The 16756-nt window shown below is 41.8% G+C and overlaps 1 protein-coding gene across 1 annotated transcript in view; it reads right to left on the bottom strand.

The window, feature by feature from the left end:
• The window catches only part of LOC130913920 (NACHT, LRR and PYD domains-containing protein 3-like), a 32606-nt gene extending 16121 nt beyond the window's left edge, over positions 1 to 16485 (bottom strand). The window contains 4 exon segments of the mRNA XM_057832892.1: positions 813 to 2117; positions 2119 to 2647; positions 8286 to 8591; positions 16259 to 16485. Of these exon segments, the coding sequence (XP_057688875.1) occupies positions 813 to 2117; positions 2119 to 2647; positions 8286 to 8541 (2090 nt within the window). The 5' untranslated portion in view covers positions 8542 to 8591; positions 16259 to 16485.
• Positions 16486 to 16756: the final 271 nt, after the last annotated feature.

Consider the following 16756-nt stretch of genomic DNA (forward strand, 5'->3'; position numbering starts at 1 on the left):
GTATGGAACTAAAGCATCTGTGAGATAAGATGGCCCCAAACCATTAATGGTCTTAAATATAAGAAGGAGGATTTTAAATTTAATTCTAAACTCGACTGGAAGCCAGTGAGGGGCTTGGACCACAGGGGTGATGTGCTCTCTTCTATTAGTTCCTGTTAAAAGTCTTGCTGCTGCGTTCTGGACTAACTGAAGACCTTTAGGGAACTTTTAGGACAAGCTGCGAGTAAGGAGTTACAGTAATCCAATCTATATGTAACGCACGCATGAATTAACTTTTCTGCATCGTTTTTAGACAGAATATTTCTAATTTTGGTTAAGTTGTGAAGGTGAAAAAAGGCTGTTCTGCAGGTTTGTTTAATATGAGCTTTAAATGACAAGTCTGGGTCAATTAGAACTACTAGGTTTTTACCTGTGGTGCTGGAGGCTACACTCACTCTTCAGTGATAAGCAGTTGAAGATCAGGAATAATTCATGTTTCTACACGCCTTTGGTAGCGTTCTGTAGAGTCTGATCAATTACGAGCAGTTGAAAGGACAGAAAGGATTGTTTCTTTGGTCTTTGGTAGCAAACCACAAAGTGTTCCAAAAAATGTACAAACACGTCTTTGGGAGTGAATGCGTTCATTTAGTTTTGTTTTCAGATTTGTTGTTGGGTTCTGTGATATGCAATTGTGTTTAGATTTTTTTTTTTGCCCATTTTGTGATTTGCAGTTTTTTTGTTTTTGTTGAGTCATCATGTTTTGTGACTTGTTTTTGGATTTGCCATTGTGCTTTTGGATCTTTCACACTTTTTAAAGACTTTAGACCACGTACTCTGATTTTTGAGAAGCCTTGACCACCACCAACAGCTTATTGAGCCCCAAAGGTGATGGGTCGTATTTAGACAGTTTAAAGGACTCCATGGTTTCGTTGTTTGTCAGTAAGAAGAAGGCCAGGGCAGACCACATGTCATTTGGCATTAAATCCCAGTCAATATCGTCTGAATGTTCTTTCATCTGGAACTCCTTCAGTAAGGAGTCGTCCTTCAGCTCGTTTAGGCAGTAGAACAAATTGATGTTCTTCTCAGGAGGGTTCCGTTTAATTCTTTCCTTGATCAACTTGACTGACTCTGACTTGCTTTGCCTGCAGTCCAGAGGAGCCTTCAGCAGTTCCCCCACTAGTTCCTGGTTGCACGACAAGGAAAGGCCAAAGAGAAAGCGCAGGAAAAGGTCCAGATTTCCTTCGCTCTCAGAGGCTTTCTGGAGAGCTGACTGATGGACCTCTGTGATTGTCTTCTGCTTAGGAGGCATCAAAAAATCTTTCAGGGACCATTTTGAATCCTCCAGTACGTTGCTGTTGTCATGGAAGAGGCAAATCATCACGTGGAGTGCGGCCATATACTCCTGGATGGTCAGATGGACGAACTGAAACATCTTGCCCTGTTGGTTTCGTCTAAGCGGACGGACCTCCTTAAAAACCTCAGTGAATATTCCACTGTGTTTCGCCGCTCGGCAGTAATCAAAGCCGCTGTCCGCCAGGTCCTTCTCGTAGAAGATCTGTTGCTTTCTCATGGTGTGGTGAAAGGCCAGCTTTGCTAGTGCTTTCACGTAATGGATGTACTCTTTCGTCTGTTTCTTCTCGGACCTTTTCAGTTGGTTAAACGCATACTCTGAATACATGTCGGTCAGCGTTGTGGGAAGCTCGACCTCCTGCCCTTTGTCCAAATGATCCTGAAGAACTGTGGCAGTGAGCCAGCAGAAGATGGGCAGGTGGCACATGATGAAGATGGTGCGAGTTTTCCGGATGTGCTCAATGACACGCTCCTCATTTGGGAACTTTTTCCTGAAGTACTCCAGCCTCCGAGAATCGCTGAATCCTCTCACCTCTGTTTTGCTGTCAATGAGGTCGGAGGGGATATCGCTGGCCGTCGCGGGCCTCGTAGTGACCCAAACCCGGGTGCAAGGAAGAAGGTTCCTCTTGATGAGGTGCCCCAGGAGCACCTCCAGCGGGTAGGCCTTCTTCACATCCATGTCTACTTTCATCTGATTCTTCAAGTCCATTTTGAAGTTGCACTCGTCCAGTCCGTCAAAGACAAACAAGATCTTGATCCCGCTGCGTTCGTAGTCCCGCTTTCCGGACGTCTAAGTCTGCAAATATCTTGTTCAACGTCTCCTCACTCATGTGTCTGCTCTCGGAGATGTAGCATCGGATGAGCTTGGCTAGTGTAAATTTGTTTCCTTTGTCCGTGTTCAATTCGCGGAAAGTGAAGGGAAATATGAAGTGCAAGTCCTGGTTTTTATTCCCACTGGCCCAGTCGCACACTAACTTTTGAACCAGGAAGGTTTTCCCGATTCCCGCGAAGCCGACGGTGAGCAGCGTGCGTATCGGTCGCGGCTTCCCGTCATGGCTTTTGAAGATGTCGCACGGCAGGATAGACTTCTTAGCCGCGGTGGCACGCGTCTCCATCTGAAGGACCTCGTGTCGCTCGTCGGGGCTGACGTCGGCCCCGTAGGTGACGTCCAGCTCGGTGTAGACGTCCGCCAGAGGCTGCTGCTGCCAGCGCTCGGTGTTACCCTCGGGAACAAAGCTGTATAAACTCTTCAGGTTCTCTTGCAGGTCCGCCTTCAATCTGTCAATCAGATTATCATCATGGGCGGAGACAACGGCGCCTGCAAGAAAGAAGCGGTGTCCTGTTATGGACAAAATGACAATGACTCGGGAGCACAGCCACAGAAGATGAGAGGATGGAAAAGTCCCACCCTCACATCGTAAGCAATATTTGTAGACTCGCCAAAAACTGCGTCTGACATCAGGGGTGGAAGTGGAAAAACAGCTGTATAACGCGGAGCAAACTCCAGCCTGCAGTGCGTTAGCCGCGAGCAGGTGTAATGACAACTCTGATACTGGAGTAGAGCCTGTCAGTTTACCGAAAATTTACAGTTACCAAAATGGTTCATGATGGCAGATGTAAGTTCAACCTTGTCGGTAAATTCTGTCTTTTTAATGAAAGGAAAAACTAAAGTCTTTTCTGCCCACTTTGACTATGTGTTGTTCAGCTATGCTCATATACCTTTAACTAGAGATGTCCTGATCCCAATCGATCGGGTCCGATCACGTCATTTTCAAAGTATCGGAATCGGCAAAAAAAAAATATCGGCCATGCCCTTTTTTAATATATAGTGCCTTGCAAAAGTATTCGGCCCCCTTGAACCTTGCAACCTTTCGCCACATTTCAGGCTTCAAACATAAAGATATACAATTTTAATTTTTTGTCAAGAATCAACAACAAGTGGGACACACTCATGAAGTGGAACAAAATTTATTGGATAATTTAAACCTTTTTAGCAAATAAAAAACTGAAAAGTGGGGCGTGCAATATTATTCGGCCCCCTTGCGTTAATACTTTGTAGCGCCACCTTTTGCTCCAATTACAGCTGCAAGTCGCTTGGGGTATGTTTCTATCAGTTTTGCACATCGAGAGACTGACATTCTTGCCCATTCTTCCTTGCAAAACAGCTCGAGCTCAGTGAGGTTGGATGGAGAGTGTTTGTGAACAGCAGTCTTCAGCTCTTTCCACAGATTCTCCATTGGATTCAGGTCTGGACTTTGACTTGGCCATTCTAACACCTGGATACGTTTATTTTTGAACCATTCCATTGTAGATTTGGCTTTATGTTTTGGATCATTGTCCTTTTGGAAGATAAATCTCCGTCCCAGTCTCAGGTCTTGTGCAGATACCAACAGGTTTTCTTCCAGAATGTTCCTGTATTTGGCTGCATCCATCTTCCCGTCAATTTTAACCATCTTCCCTGTCCCTGCTGGAGAAAACCAGGCCCAAACCATGATGCTGCCACCACCATGTTTGACAGTGGGGATGGTGTGTTCAGGGTGATGAGCTGTGTTGCTTTTACGCCAAACATATCGTTTTGCATTGTGGCCAAAAAGTTCAATTTTGGTTTCATCTGACCAGAGCACCTTCTTCCACATGTTTGGTGTGTCTCCCAGGTGGCTTGTGGCAAACTTTAAACAAGACTTTTTATGGATATCTTTGAGAAATGGCTTTCTTCTTGCCACTCTTCCATAAAGGCCAGATTTGTGCAGTGTACGACTGATTGTTGTCCTATGGACAAACTCTCCCACCTCAGCTGTAGATCTCTGCAGTTCATCCAGAGTGATCATGGGCCTCTTGGCTGCATCTCTGATCAGTTTTCTCCTTGTTTGAGAAGAAAGTTTGGAAGAACGGCCGGGTCTTGGTAGATTTGCAGTGGTCTGATGCTCCTTCCATTTCAATATGATGGCTTGCACAGTGCTCCTTGAGATGTTTAAAGCTTGGGAAATCTTTTTGTATCCAAATCCGGCTTTAAACGTCTCCACAACAGTATCTCAGACCTGCCTGGTGTGTTCCTTGGTTTTCATAATGCTCTCTGCACTTTAAACAGAACCCTGAGACTATCACAGAGCAGGTGCGTTTATACGGAGACTTGATTACACACAGGTGGATTCTATTTATCATCATCGGTCATTTAGGACAACAATGGATCATTCGGAGATCCTCACTGAACTTCTGGAGTGAGTTTGCTGCACTGAAAGTAAATGGGCCGAATAATATTGCACGCCCCACTTTTCAGTTTTTTATTTGTTAAAAAAAGTTTAAATTATCCAATAAATGTTGTTCCACTTCACGATTGTGTCCCACTTGTTGTTGATTCTGACAAAAAAATTAAATTTCATATCTTTCTGTTTGAATCGTGAAATGTGGCGAAAGGTTGCAAGATTCAAGGGGGCCGAATACTTTTGCAAGGCACTGTATATTTTAATTAAATTGTTTTCTAATTGTATTTAACATTACAGACATGATATGTTACACTCATCCAGAGTCATTAATTTAGGTTTAAGGTAGGGTTATCAAAATTATCCCAGTAACGGCAGCAATTATTTTATTAAAAAATGTGTCACGTTAAAATATTTAATTCTATAAATATATGCGCTGCACGACCCTCTCACTCATTGTCGCGCACAACCTGTAATGACGCCGTTTTACCGATATAGACAGATAAAAGGCAGCGCAAAACAAGCTGAGTGAATTTTAGCAGCCTTTGAAGCCTTCCTTCAATCGGCATAACCTTGCAATCCCTCTCCCTGTGATTAGAAATATCATAGGAAGCAATGTGGGGAAGCAAGGTGGCAATAGATCTTTGTCTTAACACCTTATTTTTCAAAGCAGAGAAGATATATCCATTGGTAGCATGACGCACAGTCATGGTTTTACTTCCCATCATGGTTTCACTTCCCATCATGCGTTGGGGCATGCTGCAGTATCATTTACTGAAAGCTCAACAAATACACTAGATGGCAATATTTCGTCACAATACACAAAGTCACAAATCTTTCAATCCGTGGATCCCTCTCACAGAAAGAATGTTAAAAATGTAAAAGCCATCTTGAGGATTTATTGTCATAATAAACAAATACAGTACTCATGTACTGTATGTTGAATGTATATATTAGTCCGAGTTTTATTCATTTTTTTCTTAATGCATTGCCAAAATGTACATGATCAGGAAAAATTATCGGGAAGGATTGGAATTGAATTAGGAGCAAAAAAAAGCAATCGGATCGGGAAATATCGGGATCGGCAGATACTCAAACTAAAACGATCGGATCGGGAGCAAAAAAACATGATCGGAACAACCCTACCTTTAACTCATTTGCTCCCAACAACGTATAAATACATTCTATTTTTAATTGTTTCAGAGTCCCAAAGACGTATTTATACGTCTTTTACGTTATTTTTCACAAGAGACATCTCTTAGCGCCAAAGAACAAAGCTGAAAATCCAATTTAAAGCAATAAAACTGGCCACTGGAGGGGAGTAGCGCTTTTGGTAAGACCCGCAACCTGATTCAACGGCAATGAATGGTTGCATAATCTGAGGTATTTTCAAACAAGAATAACAAAAAAATGCTTGTCTTTATTAAATGATTCATTGAGTGAGTCCACTCAAATTCACTCTCACTTTGACGCTCACGCTGCCGAGAACAGCCTCTCACTTACACAATCAATAAGTTGACACAGCACACTTCAGACAGTGTACCAAGCTTAAGGATGATGAACACATTCTTGCCTTTGATTGTAGAGCTACCGAGGCTTCTCTGGCCTGAACAAAGCTACAAATCTGTCAATTATCATTAACGTTAAGTACCAAACGCCAGCTGCACTGGTAAATAAGAAAAACAGTTTGGTCGCACTGTTTAGCAGGAGAGAGACTGATTGCCTGGAACTCCCGACTCACCACTGTTCCAGCGATAGAGTCTGGCGACTGTTCCGCGGATCAAATTCCCAGGGTGGAGCAAGCCACAGCAAACAGACAGCAGAGTGGACCAATCAGCAATGGGCGGACGTGACGTTGGTATAGCGACAAGAAACTCTAGCGCGAGGACGTAAACAAACGAGGGCCGCGGCGAACGGAGACGTTAATTCAAAATGGCTAGCGCAAGACAGTTGCTGGGGTTTTAGCGACTCGATATGTTTTGGTAGGGCTGTCAAATTTATCGCATTAATGGGCGGTAATTTTTTTTTTTGATAAATCACGTCAAAATATTTGACGCAATTAACGCATGCACGTAATGACCCGTTCATGCGTTGCCGCAAACAGTTCACAATGACGCCGTTATAGCAACTAATATACAGTAGGGCAAAAAAGTATTTAGTCAACCACCAATTGTGCAAGTTCTCCTATATGTAAAGATTAGAAAGGCCTGTAATTGTCAACATTGGTAAACCTCAACCATGAGAGACAGAATGTGGGGGGGAAAAAAACACAAAATCACATTGTTTGATTTTTAAAGAATTTATTTCCAAATTAGAGTGGAAAATAAGTATTTGGTCACTTACAAACAAGCAAGATTGCAGGCTGTCAAAGAGGTCTAACTTCTTCTAACGACGTCTAACGAGGCGCCACTCGTTACCTGTATTAATGGCACCTGTTTTAACACATTATCGGTATAAAAGACACCTGTCCACAACTTCAGTCAGTCACACTCCAATCTCCACTATGGACAAGACAAAAGAGCTGTCGAAGGACACCAGAGACAAAATTGTAGACCTGCACCAGGCTGGGAAGACTGAATCTGCAACAGGTAAAACGCTTAAAGAAATCAACTGTGGGAGCAATTATTAGAAAATGGAAGACATACAAGACCACTGATAATCTCAAACGATCTGGGGCTCCATGCAAGATCTCACCCGTGGCGTCAAAATGATAACAAGAACGGTGAGCAAAAATCCCAGAACCACACGGGGGACCTAGTGAATGACCTACAGAGAGCTAGGACCACAGTAAAAAAGGCTACTATCAGTAACACAATGCACCGCTGGGGACTCAAATCCTGCACTGCCAGACGTGTTCCCCTGCTGAAGCCAGTACACGTCCAGGCCCGTCTGTGGTTCGTTAGAGAGCATGTGGATGATCAAGAAGAGGACTGGGAGAATGTGTTATGGTCAGATGAAACCAAAATAGAACTTTTTGGTAGAAACACAGGTTCTCGTGTTTGGAGGAGAAAGAATACTGAATTGCATTCAAAGAACACCATACCCACTGTGAAGCATGGAGGTGGAAACATCATGCTTTGAGGCTGTTTTTCTGCAAAGGGACCAGGACGACTGATCTGTGTAAAGGAAAGAATGAATGGGGCCATGTATCGAGAGATTTTGAGTGAAAATCTTCTTCCAACAGCAAGGGCATTGAAGATGAGACGTGGCTGGGTCTTTCAGCATGACAATGATCCCAAACACACAGCCAGGGCAACAAAGGAGTGGCTTCGTAAGAAGAATTTCAAGGTCCTGGAGTGGCCTAGCTAGTCTTCAGATCTCAACCCCATAGAAAATCTGCAGAGGGAGTTGAAAGTCCGTGTTGCCCAACGACAACCCCAAAACATCACTGCTTTAAAGGAGATCTGCAAGGAGGAATGGGCCAAAATACCAGCAACAGTGTATGAAAAGCTAGTGAGGAGTTACAGAAAACGTTTGGTCTCCGTTATTGCCAAAAAAAGGGTACATAACAAAGTATTGAGATGAACTTTGGGTATTGACCAAATGCTTATTTTCCACCATGATTTGCAAATACATTCTTTAAAAATCAATGAGATTTTCTGGGGTTTTTTTTCCATATTCTGTCTCTCACGGTTGAGGTTTACCCATGTTGACAATTACAGGCCTCTCTAATATTTTCAAGAGGGAGAACTTGCACAATTAGTGGTTGACTAAATACTTATTTGCCCCACTGTATTGTGCAGGCCTAGAACCAACCTTCTATTTTCACCATGTCGTTGCACAGCATTTCGGCCAAGTTGAGGTTATTGATCTTCTTCAGAACCTCGATGGTCTCATCCGGAGCGTTCTTGCCGTGCTTTTCCACCAGCGCGTTGACAATGTCCACCCGGTCGGCATGTTCACATACGCTTTGAGGCAGGTGCGTGCAAAACTTGAAGGACTTGAAGTCATCGTTCCCCAACTCCATCAGCGTTTTCAACAGCAGCTCCTTCCGCTCCTTGTCCAGAGCCATCGTTACTGCTTGGAGACGCTTCGGCGAGGCAACCGTTGATAGTGGCTGTACTGAGAGGAGGGAGGGAGGACGGTTAAAGTGCATATGACACAAGAAAGCATGTTTATTTAATAGTACACGGGGTATTTTACGGTCTTGAATGCATACATACATTACAAAGGCATAATGTAATATTTTCCCCCATCAGGCTTTTAGCTGTTTGTCATGACGTTTGGATGTCTTCCTTGGTCTACCAGTACACTTAAAGCTGTAATGTGAAGTAAGGTCGGCCAGCCATGTTTTTGAATAATATCAATGACTAAACAGTTGTAAGCATATTCTTTATTTTTAACGCAACCCTTCCAGATTCTTTGTTTAACCCATAGCAACGCCCTTGACAACGAAAATGCTTTTCTTCGGCAATCTTTGGAAATCTTCGGAAATTACATCACACCTAGACGTGCGAGGGAAGTCCGCCATAGAACAGTATTGTTTGTTGCATTGCTTCTCTGTCAGGAATACGCGGGCAGAGAGGTTGTGTGGACCCAAAAGCAGGAAAAAGGAAGCGAGGCAGAAGGACTGCAAAAGGTTTTAATTAATGCCAACAAAAAACAAAATACCCAAAAAACGACTGGGGTATCCAAAAACTCGTAACAAACAAAAGTCGGGCTAACAAATAAACTTACTTTCAAAGCAGGGCGAGTGACACGAGGAATTGGGGGGGGGGGGAACGCAGGCATGAATGTGGACCAGTACATTGACAATGACGCAACATGGAGTGACAAGAAATTGGGTGCTTATATATACCCTACCCACCGACGTCACAAAACCACGTGCTCGCTGTGTGGTTCCGCCCACTTGTCCGTCATTTTGTCTCTGTATTAGCATTGTTTTCAATTGATCGAGGAATTTAAAATGCATTTCATGGAAGACCCGGTGCTTTCTGATGCCGTAAACTCACTGGATGTGTTGCATAAAAGGCGTCATGTGGAAAAGCTTCGCTCTATACAGTCGCCAGATCCATATTTGATGCCCAAATCGATGTTTTTCGACCCACTGTCTTCGCCCTGTCTGCCTGACATCTGCTACGCTGATATTTACAATTATCTTGTCCACACAAAATCAGCCTATTCTCACGAAAATTTGAAAAACTTCAAGAGCTTGGAGGCTTATAAATACTTCGTTGCTGGTTGGGTGAAACAGGTCCTCGTCCACGAAAATTCGGCAGGAATCTATCTTGTGCTTGGAAAGGCGAGTTACGAAATTTTCAATTCAAAATCTTTTGTTATTGCTAACATCCACTGTCAAGTCTAATGTATTTCATGTCGTTTGTCAATGGAGTTAAGGCTTTTAATGTTTATATGGTTTAGCGATAGCACTCTCACTACATACATACGTGTATGTTGTCGGCGATTAGCCTAGCAATGATCTTAATTGTGGTTATTTGTCAGCCCCGTAGACGAGGCCAGTTTCTTTCACTTGGTACCAGCTAAATATTATTCAAAAAATAACGATGGTGGAAGAAAGGGAAGTCACAAACATCTTGAATTTGAAACTATGTCGTACTACGTCGTATGTTGTCGGCGATTAGCCTCGCAATGATCTTAATTGTGGTTATTTGTCAGCCCCGTAGACGAGGCCAGTTTCTTTCACTTGGTACCAGCTAAATATTATTCAAAAAATAACGATGGTGGAAGAAAGGGAACTCACAAACATCTTGAATTTGAAACTATGTCGTACTACGTCGTATGTTGTCGGCGATTAGCCTCGCAATGATCTTAATTGTGGTTATTTGTCAGCCCAAAACCCTCTAAGTATATCTTAAATGCATCTTACCGGATATAAAATGACTACTACATAGTCTGTGGTGATTTTTTGGTGCCCAGTTTTCACGTCGAATTGCAGCCGTCCATTTCGCTCTCCTCTTTGGATCCCTCGGAATACGGTAAAACTTCAAGTCTCTCCTTCCATCTTCTCTGTTAGTGCAACCAACAGCCACACACGCCTTCACCATTTTGATTATTAATGTTAAGGAGCAGAAAAACACGCCGTAAATAGGAGAAATGTACGTAGCCGTAACAGGTTAACACTATGTTTTGACGGACAAGTGGGCGGTACCATTCAGGAGAGCGGAGTTGTGACGTCACGTGGGTAGGGTCTATACACACACGCAGACAAGGGGTAACGAGACAATGAGGAACAGGTGAGCACAGGAGGATGCAGATTGGAGGACACACTAGGAGGCACAACAGGTGAAATCAATGGGCAATCACAGGGACAAGTCACACTAGGAGAAAACCAACACAAAACCTAACATTCTCGGTAAGATGCCACAGCGGTGTGTGGCAATATTTTGTTCTCACTCAAACGAAAAGTTGTATGAGTGGCCAAAGGATAGCAGGGCACGTAAATGGACATCTTTCGTTCGCACGAAGCGAATAAATTTCACGCCATCATCGAGTAGTGTTCTCTGCTGCAAACACTTCGAAGATGCCTGCTTCCTTAAGCGGTCTGCTTATGATCAAGGATTTGCCAAAAAGTAAGTGTGATTTTTGGATAGATGACTGATGACTTTGTCAAAGCATAGCTGCCTACTGTTGTGGAATGAACAGTATAAGCTAGCGACGTTAGCCGAAAGTTAACTCGTGGCAATCCCCGATCATAGTTGTTGTTGCGTTCGCTAGGTTAAAAAACTACATTTCCTCACGCCATTAGACGCCACTTCCTGCCGAGAGCTGTGCCGAGCTGTGTTCTTACTTTTTCATGAGAACTGCTCCATGTGTTAAAAAAGAGACAAGGTTGTCAGCACGTTGTGTGTTCGATACATTTGTAAACTAAAAGCTCATAACAAGACACTATGCACGATCCATTTAAGAGACGCTGGAGTAGGAGGCGAGGAGGGGATCGGCGAGAAGCAAAACTTTGCGGTCGAATGTGGCGGCAGTCCGCTATTATTTTGTTTTCTTATTGTTGCCACAATAAAGTGGAGAAAGCCATCGACGACTCATCTCCTTCTTTCCCCCCAACGTTTTTATATTATTATTTTATATGCACGACAGCTGCCGGATCTGCCAAAATGAACATGAAGTCTGATTATTTTTTTTTTTTAACAATGTCATCAGATAGACAAAAACATCAAATTATGTGCAAATGCCTGCATCTTCAAATCATGAAAATAATAACCGCCTATATCTTACCAATGTTGTAATCTCGATGGGTCTTGTATCCATTCCATGTCAGGTAGTCTAGGCACATTGTTTGCATCCTGATTAGCGTCTGGCTAATACATGTTAGGTCCAACATAAAATTCCAAGCTCCTCTTCTTCCTCCAACTCTTCAAAAACTTGGATCTCCTCCCTTGCGCTCGATCTATCGCTTATATCGCTGTTTGAATCATTGTTTGAAGGGCTTTGTATGGCGGCCGTCTGTATGGAGCTGCCATCGCTCTTCCCGGTGTGACATATCACTTCCGGGTTCGTCCCCCTTCAGGCTCGAAGTTCGGAAACGCGATTATTTTGTCAAATATACAACATATAAATTATTTTTTCATGCTTTATTTGTTGGACAATGTTTCATTACTTTACTTGTGACCCTATTTGGCATGTGAAGAAATTACTTCACATTACTGCTTCAACTCTAACAACCTTGCCATTCTGTTTGTACTTGGTCCAGCTGACTGTGAAACGCCCACATCTTTGGCAACCATACGTGTAGCGTTACATTCTTCAAAAAGTTTGATAATCCTGTCCTTGGTCTCAAGAGATATCTCTCTTGTTGGTCCGGCAGCCCTCCAAGGTGTGATAACTACACCGTTTTTAACTGCTGACTAACGAGCAGATCTAATCTGAGGCAGGGGCCCAATTGAGGGAAGGAAATTGACTGTATGTGTCTGTATTTTCTACTCAAATTGGAGTGATTCCATATTTTTTTCCCTGCACTTGTTCTATAAAAGTAACATTTACTGACCACCACAATGTTTTTATTCATTTATTTTAGTGTTTCTGAATGCCAAGGAGTTGGACTTTTGAACTAATTCATTATTTTTTTCAAGCTTTTAATCTGAGTTTGTTCTACATAATAAAATGTCTGAGTCAGTGCTCGTCCGAGACTGGTGATTCCATACTTTTTGCTAAGGGTTGTATTTACTCAACTTTTTGAATCCCGCGCCATGACAATTACTGACTTCCAGCCAGAGTCTAGAATTGAGGAAGAAGGCGGATATGACGTCAGAGAATGAGATCATCTTTACTATACAGCCATACACTATTGTATGCCGAAGGAATGCGGATTCAGATGATTTTGCACATTAATTTGTTTATTTTTCGCGTTGCGCCAGCCCAATGTGCTGCAGGCCTTTGTTGCTACAGCCAGGGGTGAAAGTGCACTGAAAAAAATGAATCAGGCAGGTTGTAAAGTTTACTAAAAGACAGTGTGCATTTTCAACAAGAAACCATCATGTTTCCAAGGTGAGCATGATTGATTCATGCAGTCTCTACATAAACATGAACAGTGAATGAGGAGCTTGATTAGATATTGTTGATGCAACATAACGTCAATGTGTCTTTCCAACTAATTGCAATAGTCTCATGATTTCTCGCGAGATTTAAAATAAGGATTGCCAACTCCCTGAATAAGTAAGGGACACCTCATTGGTACCATCACAATTGAATTATCATTTTGTATGTGAAAAGAGATTTTTTATTAGATGGGACTTTGAAAGGCAAAGGCCCAGCTAGTAAAATTCCTCAACTTTATTTTTATTTCTTTCTTTCATAATATTATTATCCACATTTTTTCGGCGCAGTGCAGACTCCAAACCGTTTGACCGACCGGCATCGGTTAAATATCAAAATGACCGGAATTCCATTCATTTTTAATGGCAAACATTTTCCCTTCATTTTCAATGACAGGAAAACATAGGTGGTTGTGATTTTTGACCACTTACCATTACAGCCCATTGACATTGAAGTGGCGCCTAAGTAAGTCAATACCACTGACAGCTATGTATGTCCATGCCATTGACTATCATGAATGTCACCACTATTGATGCCAATGTACTGGATTCCATTGAGGCATATATAAATTGATGCCATTGACAGCCATTTACGTTAAAATTAGGGCTGTCAAACGATGAAAATTTTTAATCGAGTGAATCACAGCTTAGAAATTAGTTCATCGTAATTAATCGCAATTCAAACCATCTCTAAAATATGCCATATTTTTCTGTAAATTATTGTTGGAATGGAGAGATAAGATGGATATATACATTCAACATACTGTACATAGGTACTGTATTTGTTTATTATAACAATAAATCCACAAGATTGCATGAACATTATTAACATTCTCTCCGTGAAAGGGATCCACGGATAGATTCTTAAAGGATAAATGTGAGTTTGTATATTGTGACTAAATATTGCCATCTAGTGTATGTGTTGAGCTTTCAGTAAATGATAATGTAGTGACAAAACTGTTCTGCCCAAATGCATGATGGGAAGTGGGTAACCATGACTGTGTGTGGCAGCTGCAAATAATATATATTCTCTGTGTTGTGTACAATGCAGGGTGTTAAGTAAAAGATCAACTCCTGTCATTCTCCCCCACGTTGCTCGCCTCAATAGTTATAATTGTTGTGGAAGAGATGTCAAAGCTTTACGCAATTAAAAGCATGCTTCAAATAAATGCCTGTATCCACTCCACTCATCTGTCACTGCCTCTTAACTCTGTATATACGTAGAACGTCGTCATTGTAGTCTGTTTGCGGCAATGCGTGAGTGGGTCGTTCCGTGCATCCGTTAAATATTTTTACGTTATTATTTTTTAAAAATAATCACCACCCGTTAACGCGATAAATTTGACAGCCCTAGTTGTGCCTTATGTTGGCTCAACATGTGTGCTTTATGTTAAAAGAACACAACTGCTAAATACTGAAAGAAAGCAATATTATCAGGTGCAAATTCTTTCCATCATTTTATTATGTCAGTTCAACACCCCATTTTTTTGAGCGTGGTTAGAATTTCTTTCCGAAATTCCCTGACATGAAGGTCGCCATGGAGACCGATTTTTTTTTTCTATTTAGGGGGAGAGTCGTCAAACTTCCTAAAACAAATGAAATGCAGAAAAACTGCTTTTGGCACAACTATTCCTATAACACATACAAACACAAAAAGGCTCGTCATTCAAAATTGTATTTTTTCAATGATTTGCAAAATAAAAGTTAACAAAAACAGCAGTAACCTCAGCCTCCATCTCCTAATTTCCCCCCCACATTTCCTGAATGCAAAACCTAAATTTCAACGATTTAAAAGCATTGAATGTACATTAAAATTGAAGCTAATGTAAACGTTTATTTTCCTTCTTCATAAATTAAGATACACGTCAAACGTTCCTCCAGTACAATCAATATGTAAATTTAGTACAACAAATCAGCCCTATCTGCATAATAAAGTCCACTAGCTTAGACGCTACGAATGCTAACATATTTACGCTTCTCTCATAGCAATTCGCTAATCATAACTTAACAAACAGTATCTCCAAACTTAACCACAAATGCCCACACCAACAAACATCAACTGAAACAACTTACAGCCAAATGTTGGTCGAAACAGAGCGTAGCTGTTAGCCATTTTCAGACACGTCTGCTTCTCAGTCATAAAAGGTAAGAGTTCAGCCACACCCAACGCCGCCACCAGAGGGCATCATTTGACAAAATACAATATTTTAAACAAACCATCACACATAGGGTTTTGACAGTTGCCGTCATATTTTCCGGGTCAAAGCACCGTATGTCGGAATGATGCTAGTCAGTTAGCCATTGTGGCAGCCCCCTGATCACAACAAAGAGCTTTTTCAGTTGAAAATTCTTTTGAAGAAATGCTTAAATCACCAGATTTTAGATATGAACGTAAAACAGTCTCGATTCTTTGATATAAAAAAAAAAAAAAAAAGCAAAAAAAAAAAAAAAAAAAAAACGGGCAGTTACGCATATATTTTACATAAATATGTCGAAGAATGACGCCATCACCGTAGCGGTTAATTTCTCCCATTCTTTTATTTTTTTCTTTCTTTCTCCCAACATTTCAAAATGCATGCATGGTACGTAAAATATAATAATTACCTTGAATCCTCGAACAAATCACTCCTGAGACAATCGTTCCTGTTCATATGCGGTACAGCTTTCTTTCTTTTTCAACTAAATCCGGCGTTACATTTGCTGCGTGTGTGTTTGTAAATAGCTCATTTTCATGTGGGCAGCCCCCTGCTTGAAGGGTAGGCGCTGTATATGCGCGAAGTGACCTGTCAATAGTTATGAAGTCTATGACTCATCATGAAACTAGCGTGTTTATATGACTTGATATCTAGTAAGATTTCAGCAGAGGCTAAAATCCCTTGTTTGATGACCCCCCCCCACACACTTGACACCCCCTTGGCACTGATGACAAATGTCAGCACAATAACTATTTCCTAATTCTTAAGGACCTGAAATAGAAGCTTGTACAAGAAAGGCTAAACGATTCACCTGCCAAAAAACTAACTGAATGAACTTCATTACTGACAATTGATCGACGAACGAAACGCTCACCAACATCTGACCAACGGAGCTAAACTGAGATCACATGAAATCGTAGCGAAACAACCAACTCAGTAAGAGACCGAGTGACTAACCTATGAACAAAAATGGACCAATGGAGCTACCGACTCGCTGACTATCCAACATCTAACAACAAGTTGTACTTACGCAAGGTTCTCGTCTCGTTCTTGTCGTCGTCTCTTCGCCGTGTGACTTAAACAATCCGCGCTCAGAGCCAAAGTCCTCGATGACCCAGCGACAGGTGTTGTGCCGGAAAATGCCCCTGACGGAAGGGCGCACACGTCTCTCGTACAGCAAAACACGACACTCTGTTATATAACTGACTCTCTATCTAGTTATATCAATATCTATTCAGGACTCAGGAGGCATCTTGGTGTGTCGCATGCGTTACTGAACTATTTTTGTGTCAAATACAAATATGTCCTTGTCAGTGGCGGACTTGGCAATTCTGGGGCCTAAGGCGAACATAGCCAGGAACCCTCTTTATATGTTCCTTTAAAGAGCATACGACAGGAGAAAAAAAGTCTTAAATAGCATTATTATGTGAATTAGAATCATATTTTGAGACGATTCAACTATATACAACAATTTAGCAAAGCGCAGATGACGATATATTAGTCTTTTAATCTGCTGGTTAGCCACGCC

The sequence above is a fragment of the Corythoichthys intestinalis genome, chromosome 1, assembly GCF_030265065.1.
Source record: "Corythoichthys intestinalis isolate RoL2023-P3 chromosome 1, ASM3026506v1, whole genome shotgun sequence".
NCBI classification, from domain to species: domain Eukaryota; kingdom Metazoa; phylum Chordata; class Actinopteri; order Syngnathiformes; family Syngnathidae; genus Corythoichthys; species Corythoichthys intestinalis.